Source organism: Vespa mandarinia, chromosome 8 (assembly GCF_050613455.1).
Source record: "Vespa mandarinia isolate Hongniang chromosome 8, ASM5061345v1, whole genome shotgun sequence".
NCBI classification, from domain to species: Eukaryota; Metazoa; Arthropoda; class Insecta; order Hymenoptera; family Vespidae; genus Vespa; species Vespa mandarinia.
In genome coordinates, this window is record NC_140817.1 from 3000001 (window position 1) to 3010000 (window position 10000).

Genomic DNA, 10000 nt, shown 5'->3' on the forward strand with positions numbered 1-10000 from the left:
CTTTGAGATTATTTTGAGGATATTCTAAATTTCAAAGAAAAATAGTATTATCGATGTATGCGACAACGACGACGGACGACGACGATGAAGAAGACAACGAAGACGAAGAAGACGAGGACACTATGTAAAAGTAAATGTCACGATTTATATATGTATGTATTTTTTGTCGTTTTTTTTTTTTCTCCAAGTTGAACCGAAATAAAAATAAAATATTCGCCGTCGTGTCCGATTACAGAGATTAACGAGATGAGAAAGGAGAAACGATAAATAAAAAAAGAGAAAGAGAAAAATGTGTAGTAGGGGTGGGGTAAGGTGATGGAGGAGAAGAAGAACAGTAAAAGGAGGAGGAGGAGGAGGAGGAGAGGACGAAGAGAAGGGAGAAGGAAAATTTGGGTGTTAACTTTGTAAAACATCGAAGAGAACGATAACGATATGATTTATGATAATAATAATAATAATAATAATAATAATAATAATAATAATAATAATAATAAAAGAAAAAAAAACACTTATTAAAAGTTTCGATCTTACCTGATAAGCGTATGGTGTACAAGGAACGTAAAATTCTCTGCTCATAATAAAACTGCTAATACTCGATGAATACAGCGAGCTGATTGGTGTTATGTCTATATATATATATATACATATACATATATTTAGATGTATGTATGGTGTTCTCAGTTATTAGTTTAGTTTAGTTTAATTCGTCGTTCCTCTTCTCTTAAAATCCAGCTGACGGATCTTTGGGCAAGTGTCAAAACGACACTGGCACCATCTTCGAACGCTTGCGAATCAGCTCGCAGCAGCAGCAGCAGCAGCAGCAACAGCAGCGGCAGCAGCAGCGGCAGCAGCAGCAACGACAGTAGCAGCGACAGCAGCAACTCGTCAAGCTGTCACGAGCTCGATAATCCTATTTTCTTCGATGAAAATGTCCATTTCCCCATAATGACGTTAAAACTGTATGTTTATCCCCTTTTGAAATATTTCCAATATCCTGACGATCTCACGATATAAGCAATTAAATGATATTATTCAACTCTTTGCTCTCAATAGAGATAAGAAACTCGTTGTCAAAAGTACGCTGTTGTAAGAGTCACAAAAAATCACCATAAGCACGAGAATAAGAATTATACACCTTTTATTTATTAACTTATTTACGCCGTTATTACATACACGCCGTTCTCATTTTTCTCTTTCCTATGTGAAATTCTTTTTCTATACCTTAGAAATATATCGGATATTCTTTCCTTTCTTTTCTTTTTTTCCTTCTTCTTTTCTTCTTCTTCTTTTTTTTTCCTTTTTTTCTTTTCTTTTTCCTTTTTTTCGTTTACACCCAACTCCCGAATTTGAATATCGATTCTAATGATAATACATATGAACCTAAAACGATCGTAAGAATAACAGGCGCGGAATTAACGTACGAATATATAAGAATCGCGGCATTTACTTTGTACCCTTAACTACGCCATTTTTCCCCTAAACTTTTGCGCGTAGCCGCTTACGACAAGAACAACACCGTGCGGTTCCACTGGTGACTGCCAACTGCCGCCACTCACGAATACAGTGCCGCTACTATCGCTAAGAGGCGCTGCTTTACGTGACAGCGCCACTGTGCGTCGACAAACGGTACTACATACCTATAACGCATTATTTCGACTCGTACTCGAAGAACTTGAAACTTCGTAATCGAATTTACGATCGTTCGCGACCGAGCCATGGCTGGCGGCAAATTTGAAACATAAAGAAGAATAATAATAATAAGAAGAAGAAGAAGGCTATTACAATTTTTTTTTTGCAGATTCCAAATTTATAACATTTCAACAATAAAAATATAACATTAATATCAATCAATCAGCTATCAAATTTATGCACGTTCGATGACTCCTCTTCTTTTATTTTTATATAAAATTTAATATGAAAAAAAAAATTTATATAAAATCCAATTGCCATTGCACTCAATATTATTCATCCTGTAACATATCGAAAAAGAATATTCCGATTATCGATTAATATGATTTTGGATGAGTGAATAGGGGGAAAAGAAAAGAAAAAAAAAAAAAAAGAAAAAAAAATAAAGAAAGAGAAAAGAAAAGAAAAAGAAAATTTCGTCGAATATCGATTAGAAAGGAGACAGACCATCATTTATTTTTTCTTTCTTCTTCCGTCGAAAGAATTACAATTTTTCTTTGGCGCCTCGATAACGATATTCTGGGGTACGAGAATGTCTTGCCATGGTATCTCGAGGTCGTCGGGCACGCATGAATCTTTTTTGTCCGTAGGTGGGACACGGATATTGACCGGTTTGTCCAATGCAAGATCTTCCCATGGTATTTCAACGCTCGAATCGCAACATACTGGAACGATATCTCTCGACGGTGAAATAACGTTGGTGATCAATAATTTGTGCCAGGGTAATGTCATAAACCCGTTCGATTCCTTTTTCTCCGATTCGTCGAAATCGATCTCGACGGGAATCTCATCTTCCTTTTCATGATCGACCGAGGAGACATCAGTCGTACGAATTTTTCTTACCACAGTCGGTAATGCAATGTCCTTCCATGGTAACTCGATCTTCGAGTCGCAAAGGATCGAAACATCCGAGAATTCTTTTTGAAGACGTTGCATATAAGGTTCATGCCATATCTCATCGTCCGGATTTACGTTGAATACCAACGTTTGCCTTTTTCTCTTACAACGATCGCGCTGTTTCTTCTTATATTGAGGGATCTTATTTTTCCAACATTCGCAACCAAATTTTTTCACCCTTGTCACCGTACCTTTATCCATTTTATTTTCATTCGTAATTTTACGTCGTCGCCATTTTCTTCAACAAAACGTCAGCCCTTTTCTCTTTTGATTTTCTTTACCTTTTGTATGATATATATATATATATGTATATATATACATATACGTATATATCGTATATTAAAATGAAAATGTCTTCCGTTCGATCATAACCTTACCTTTAATGTTATCTCCTTCAAACGACGTTACGTCTCGTTTGTTTCCAAGGAACATCGTACGTTCGATGTGAACGCAGCTGGATAATATAATTCTCATTGTTGGTTTATTTTTTCACTCACACTCTCTCTCTTTCTCTCTCTCTCTCTTTCTTTCTCTCTCTCTCTCTCTCTCTTTCTCTCTCTCTCTCTCTCTCTTTCTCTTGCTATTTTTTCACCTTCTCTATCTATGATATCTATCTATATTTTACGAGACGCAATGTCGTATTTCAATAGGAACTGAAAAGGGTATAAGACGTATGTGTATTTATGTACATATATAAATTTTTATGATTCGGCCTGTGTTACTTGCTCGCCGAGTGTGAATCGATCTTAATGCGTGATTCACGCTCAAAGGGTAATGACGATGACGCGCTTTGGGGAAAGCACGAATGCCGTCGGTGCGGATCGAGACACACGGAATGGTATATACATACGTACGTCGTCTCGTATAAGAGAAAGAAAAAGAGATAGAAATAGAGAATGAGAATGAGAAAGAGGCGCTTGCGTCAGGGTCGGCTGAAGCTTCCTGACGAGATGGAAGAGGAGGAGGACAAAATGGCGAACGAGGACGATGAATAGAACGACGAGGTGGTGGAGTAGGAGTAGGAGTAGGAGGTAGAGGAGGAGGAGGAGGAGGAATAGAAGGAGAACGACGATGAGGTGATGGTAGAGGAGGAAGAGGATGAGGCTGTGAAGAAGGAGGGTAGGAAGAGGAGGTTGAGGAGGAAGAGGAGGATTCGTTGCGAGTGTGCGAGAGTATCGACGCCATCTATCGGCGGATGCTCGTATAACGCGAAAAATTCTACTAGTTGCCGATAAAAGGAAATCCGTGGTGTGCTTCGGACTCGATTTCAAAATTAAACGCTCGACGACCATGCACAAAATCTCTCGTCGATCGAGATAACCGTTATGTAAATTCATTCGGACGTTGGGTATTCCGGAATCAGTCAGCTGAAGGAAGTTTCGAGAGGTGTCGGGCCGAGATATCGCACGGAAAGGATCGCGAAGCTCTGACTGATTAACGTAGTAAGACTACGTTTAGAAGGCAGCCATCTTGCAATCCCTAATCAAAGATCTTCGGCTAGCGGGTATCGTTCTCTCTCTGGTTTTTTCGGCCAGTTAATATCAACACACAGTTCATCAAATGGCTTTAAAACGAATTAATAAGGTACGTGAACGAATACGCGATAGGAGTTAACGCGTTTCCTATTATCGTAGCATCGGTGTGGTGTGTGTCGAACACGGTTGAACGCCCTTAACGATTTTGCAGTGAAGCAATGTGAGCCACAAGCATTGAAAAATTTTTCTTGGCTTTTATCGTCCTGTTCTTTTTCTTTTTTCTGTTTTTTGTTCCCCTCTTTCTCTTTTCTGTTCCTTTCTATTTCTACGACTAAGTGCAACTCGAGCGAGCATGATTTTTATATGGGTTTTTATATCGATGGGAACTAGTCGCGCACGCGGCACAGTGCCACTTTTTGTGCCAGTGGACTTGACTGGAGGTGACAGTGAATTTCGAAAAATTCTCGGTGGCTTTCTGATAAATTGCCGGAAGTAACGTAAAACCGTGTGTTACTTGCATTTATGTATATATATACACGTCTATATATATATATACATATATACGTGTATACATGTATATAATATATAAATGTACATGCATATATACATATCTATATATATATATATATATATATATATATATACATCTACATATATATATACATATACACATATATGTATATATATATATATGCGTACACAAACGTAGCTATAGATATTTACATTTATTGCTGAAGTATCATTAATGCCTTTGTGGACATCTTGTGTTTCAAGATTTTAGCTTTCTCAAGTTTTTATCTTTAATACTCTGTTTTCTTCCCTAGAGAAGCAGTCCAATCTTTATGATATAACATTGGAATGGAGCATTCTTCTCTGTTCAATCTTTATGATATATTATTGGAATGGAACATTCTTCTCTGCCTAATTGTTTTGTATGCACCGCATTGTCACAATGAAACTTGCTATTGATATCAATATCGAAGTTTCAAATAACTATGATAACAATGAATAGAATCATATCGAAGAGCTCATAGTCATACTCAAATCTTTCTACTCATCGTTGCTATCTATGTGTTCCATAAAACAATATCAATTTGGTCTCTATCATTTAAAAGTTATTCCTATTTCTAAGTTTTAATTGATCCTTTTATACTGATATAAAACTTTGACATTGAAACATTACAAGTTTTCTTTAGTTAAAAAACTTTATAGTAGATAATAGAAGTTCAATGATAATCAAACAATGCATCATATGCAAGATTTTTCTAGCATATCCTTTGCCTGCAATATTATATGAACAAAATATTCTAGAATATCTGACCTAATACTAATATGTATATTGGAGTTACAATGAATAAAAATAATGATTTAATGTTGAATAGATGGCAGGTCTAACATTAAATAAGTAAAAGAAAAAAAAGAGTAATGCTCTAAAAATAAAGCATCTTATATAGATATATGAGGTATCATACATCATAAGGTTTTATTGACCATCGATAAAATATTAAATTCATTTTCATGATAGAATTTGAAAACAATTATATTTGATAGATTCTCATTTATATAATTTTTATTGGATTTTAGGAACTTCAGGACCTTGGAAGAGATCCACCCGCGCAATGTTCTGCAGGCCCTGTTGGAGATGATCGTAAGTTTTTATATCTTAATATTGTTGAGTCATCATCATGATTTGCGTTTATATCATGAAAGTATTATTAGGTTAGATTACGTTCTCATTACATCTTTAACATTTTATAATGTTAAAATAATGTGGATACTTATTGTAGTATGATACAATAGCTATAGATATTTATAATATATCCGCTTGTTTTAGTATTCCACTGGCAGGCAACTATTATGGGACCAGTAAGTGTTATATTTTATTTACATTTTTTACCTATATTAATTATACATTTCTTTTCTTATTAATATTGTTATTTATTTTATAAAATATCCATAAGCTCATTTTTTTTTCTCAAAGTAAATATACCATTTATAAAAATGAAATCATTTCGTTAGAATAGTCAAAGATTCATAATATTTTACAGCCTGACAGTCCGTATCAAGGAGGCGTATTTTTCCTAACAATTCACTTTCCCACAGACTACCCATTTAAACCACCTAAGGTACGTAGATCATATCTCAAAAGTATATTTTTCATTTTTATCCATGATAATACTTAAAGTGAAAGTAATTATAATGGATGGATTATTATAGGTTGCTTTCACGACTAGAATCTATCATCCTAATATCAACAGTAACGGAAGTATTTGTTTGGACATATTAAGATCGCAATGGTCACCAGCACTTACTATATCAAAGGGTACGTATTATTTAATTTCTTTTTAGTCGATATCACCTAATATAATTAAACTTTTTTTTTCAAAGCAGCATAATCGGTAATAAAATAGTTTTACATTTTAAAATACCACTTTGTACGGTCAACTTTTTATTAACGAGTTGGATCAGTAAAATGTACTTTTCCCAATTTCCCTGACGCAACCCCCACCAATTCCTCCCTCCCCACCCTCCCTCTCTCCCGCCACGAGGATTTACATAAATGGAAATAATGAGGTTGTAAACCCTTGCTGCTGATTTCAGTGTTACTCTCAATATGTTCTTTGCTCTGCGATCCAAATCCAGACGATCCATTAGTACCAGAGATAGCAAGGATATACAAAACTGACAGGGAGAAATACAATGAATTGGCACGCGAATGGACGCGCAAGTATGCCATGTGATGCGCCAATCTCCGTTGACCTCAACATCCGAACGCCACCAACAAGCAGCCCCAGCCTATTGCCACTTATGCATCAGCACAGATTGAAATTAGTTATGGCTCGTCTACTTTTAAACTTAAGCCGCGACTCAGGCCCGAAGAATCCTCTCAGGCAAGCGTCGACGAACTGTGGAGTTTCCCTTCGCCCTGGGTGGCCCGCGAATACTAAGACGTTGCCACGATGGCAATCAAGGCAATTTTAAAGGTGGTCACATACACACACATACACACACACACACACACACACACACACACACACACACACACACACACATACAAACATACACTCATTCACTCTCTTTCACACACATTGCGCGCGCGCACGCACATACACACATACACACATACACAAACACACATACACATACACACACGCACACGTACACGCGAACACACAACATTATATACATAATTCAGATTACAAAAAAAGGAAAAAAGGGAAAAAAATGACAAAAAAAATTTACCAACAAACATGTCCGCTTTGATTTTCATAAATAAAAAAAAGGAAAAAAAGAACATATGGAAGTAAAAGAAAAAAAAAAATAACATAGGAGAGTGAAAGTAGGATTTGTATTTCAATTGAATAGTTTAATTTTTAATTATATTGTGCTTATATATGGATAACTGTAATATTATATACCTACTTTCTCAGTGAAATGGAAATGGAAAAAAAAAAATATACAAACAAACAAACCTTCGAACTGACAGCACACCGATTGTTAGTTTAAAAAAACGCAAGTGAGCAATGTTTGCCCGTCCCCTGGAATGATACGGTCACTTTTTTGTAAGACTGGGCTATATATAAATACTAATGAAACTATACCCATACGTTTTGTTCAATTATTAAAATTCCTTACCTCGTCTGACAAATTCTACGAGTAACTTATAATAATTATATTAAATTATAACATCGGCATTTACTTTTGTTCCTGTTATTGCGCGTAGGTATAGTTTTATCGTCGGTAAAATATTTTATCGTTGAAAATATTTGAAAGAGGAAATTAATTAAGGATTGTTCTTTTTTTTTTTTTTTTTTTTTTTTAGTAAATTAACAATTTCAAATTTTAATTTAAAATTGGTGATGAGTAAATTTTTTTTCTTTCTTTTTTTTTTTTTTTTCTTTCTTATTTTCCACCATAAAGTCGATGAAAAATTTGATTTTTATTTTTACAAATAATTTGTAATCCTTTTTTTACTTTGGTAATATCAAAATTTGTGGTACTAACGAGATTTAGTAATTTCATTTTGAAATAATTATACCGGGCTGTTTGGCTTGAATAATTAAAGGATATGGATGAATAAGTGAAGAAGTAAATAATTAAATAAATAATTAAGAAAATGAATGAATAAATAAATACAAATAAAAATAAAGATTAACATAAAAGTTTTGGAAATTGTAGTCATCGATGTTGTTCGTTGATAAACGATAAGTAAAAAAAAAAAAAAAGATCGGTCCGAGTTCTGTCCGTTTGAAGTTTCCTTATGAAAATCACCTTTAAGAAAAGTAGATTATATAAATATTTCAGTAAAAAGGAACGACAGAGAGAGAGAGAGAGAGAGAGAGAGGGTGAGAGGGTGAGAGAGAGAGAGAGAGAGAGAGAGAGAGAGAGAAAGGAAAATGCGATTGTCAGAGAAATGTAAATGAGGGAAGAATTTCCTCTAGTAAAAGAAAGAATTTTTGTCGTTCGTAGTATTATTTACAATATACATATATATATGTGTATATAATACAAACATATATATATATCTATATATCTGCGAAATCATGAATTTGCCGGCCGTTGATATGCAACGTCGTTATACTCATGTTAATATATTATTATTATTATTATTATTATTATTATTATTATTATTATTATTATTATTATTATTATTATTATTATTATTATTATTATTATTATTATTATTATTATTATTATTATTATTATTATTATTATATTATTATTATACTTATTAATTTTGCGTGCGAGTTTTTTCCCCCCCCGTTTTGTGCGGCAATTTTGCTAATTATTACTTCTAATCTCTAATCTTCTTTAATCCACAATAACGTTATATGTATTATGAGATTATAATCAATGAGACTAATTTAGGAGGATCAAAAAGTCATCGTAAATCATTTAATAAGAAAATTTATCACCCATTATAAATATTATTGTGGTCAAGAAGCTGAGATCGGAGTATTAACATTTTCAAACTTAACTTGTATTACTTGCGAAACTGCATAGATGCGTTAAATTGCGGTGCGGTAGTACGACGTACATACATACATACACACGTGCATACATTACATACGTTTAGTATACGTTAAATACGAAGGATACGAGTGCACCACTTTCTTTAAATATATATATGTATATATGCACACACACACACACACACACACACACACACACACACACACACACACACACACATATATATATATATATATATATATATATATATATATATATACATATATATATACATACATATATAAATATTTTTTTTTCTAAGCGATGTTAAACAGCGTTTCAGCTTCTAAATAAGCTTTTCGCCCTAATTCCAAAGCGAGGATTTTGGAGTCAAAGGATGATATCACGTGTTTAGAAGATAAGAGAAACAAACAAACAAACGAACAAACAAACAAACAAACAAACAAACAAAAAAACAGAAAAGAAATCTCTTTAGGTGTATGTCCCTTTACCCTTTACTTTCTCTCACGATGCGATCTGTTTAAGAAAAAAAAAGAGACAAAAAACAAAAAAAAAAAAACAAAAATTAAAACAAAAAAAAATGAGAATAAGAAAAAAAGAATTAATAACGATAAATTTTCATTGGTATAGTAAATTGGTCGAAATCGAAATGGCGAGAAAAATAAAAAGAATAAGAGAAATGGCATCTTTTGTAAAAGCGCCCGGTCGGATCATTTCGAACGATATATTATCAATTAATTAATGAAAATGTATTGACTTCTTTTTTTCTTTAATTTATTTACAATGTAAGAACGAACGAATGATGATGATAATAGTAATAATGACGATGACGATGACGGTAACGACGGTAAGAATAGTCTGTGAAGAAGGGAAATGATAAAAGGAGTACGGTGAACAAAAAAAGAAAAAAAAAAAAGGCATACAAAAAAAAACAACAAAAAAAAGAAAAGAGATAAATCCAACTG

The 10000-nt window shown here is 33.7% G+C and overlaps 3 protein-coding genes across 5 annotated transcripts in view; 1 reads left to right on the plus strand and 2 right to left on the minus strand.

The window, feature by feature from the left end:
• jvl (javelin-like) overlaps nucleotides 1-667 on the minus strand; it is a 53865-nt gene extending 53198 nt beyond the window's left edge. For both annotated transcript variants that reach the window (XM_035886165.2, XM_085659097.1), the window contains exon 1: nucleotides 532-667. In XM_035886165.2, the coding sequence (XP_035742058.2) occupies nucleotides 532-576 (45 nt within the window). In that variant the 5' untranslated portion in view covers nucleotides 577-667. The remainder of the gene's footprint in view (nucleotides 1-531) is intronic.
• A 1185-nt stretch (nucleotides 668-1852) lies between these two features.
• On the minus strand, nucleotides 1853-3097 carry LOC118450458 (uncharacterized). 2 transcript variants are annotated; one of them, XM_085659098.1, is made up of 3 exons: nucleotides 2964-3097; nucleotides 2137-2867; nucleotides 1853-1970 (listed from the first exon to the last, which is right to left on the minus strand). In XM_085659098.1, exon 2 carries the CDS (start codon nucleotides 2785-2787, stop codon nucleotides 2143-2145), a length of 645 nt encoding a protein of 214 aa, XP_085515224.1. In that variant the 5' UTR covers nucleotides 2788-2867; nucleotides 2964-3097; the 3' UTR covers nucleotides 1853-1970; nucleotides 2137-2142. The 2 variants fall into 2 exon arrangements, with proteins under 2 accessions (XP_085515224.1, XP_085515225.1); XM_085659099.1 differs by having other exon boundaries at nucleotides 2137-2824; nucleotides 2964-3092.
• Nucleotides 3098-3837: 740 nt separating this feature from the next.
• eff (ubiquitin-conjugating enzyme E2 eff) lies at nucleotides 3838-7662 on the plus strand. The gene is made up of 6 exons (XM_035886277.2): nucleotides 3838-4170; nucleotides 5646-5709; nucleotides 5896-5927; nucleotides 6110-6187; nucleotides 6279-6384; nucleotides 6663-7662. The coding sequence occupies exons 1-6, from the start codon at nucleotides 4147-4149 to the stop codon at nucleotides 6800-6802; spliced, it is 444 nt and encodes a 147-aa protein (XP_035742170.1). The 5' UTR covers nucleotides 3838-4146; the 3' UTR covers nucleotides 6803-7662.
• The last annotated feature ends 2338 nt before the right edge of the window (nucleotides 7663-10000 follow it).

Coding starts and splice junctions, on each gene's coding strand:
- LOC118450458 (XM_085659098.1), bottom strand. CDS start 2,787: ATGGATAAAGGTACGGTGACAAGGGTGAAAAAATTTGGTTGCGAATGT.
- eff (XM_035886277.2), top strand. CDS start 4,147: ATGGCTTTAAAACGAATTAATAAG. Junction 5,710..5,895: donor AGGCCCTGTTGGAGATGATC/GTAAGTTTTTAT, acceptor CGCTTGTTTTAG/TATTCCACTGGCAGGCAACT. Junction 6,385..6,662: donor AGCACTTACTATATCAAAGG/GTACGTATTATT, acceptor TGCTGATTTCAG/TGTTACTCTCAATATGTTCT.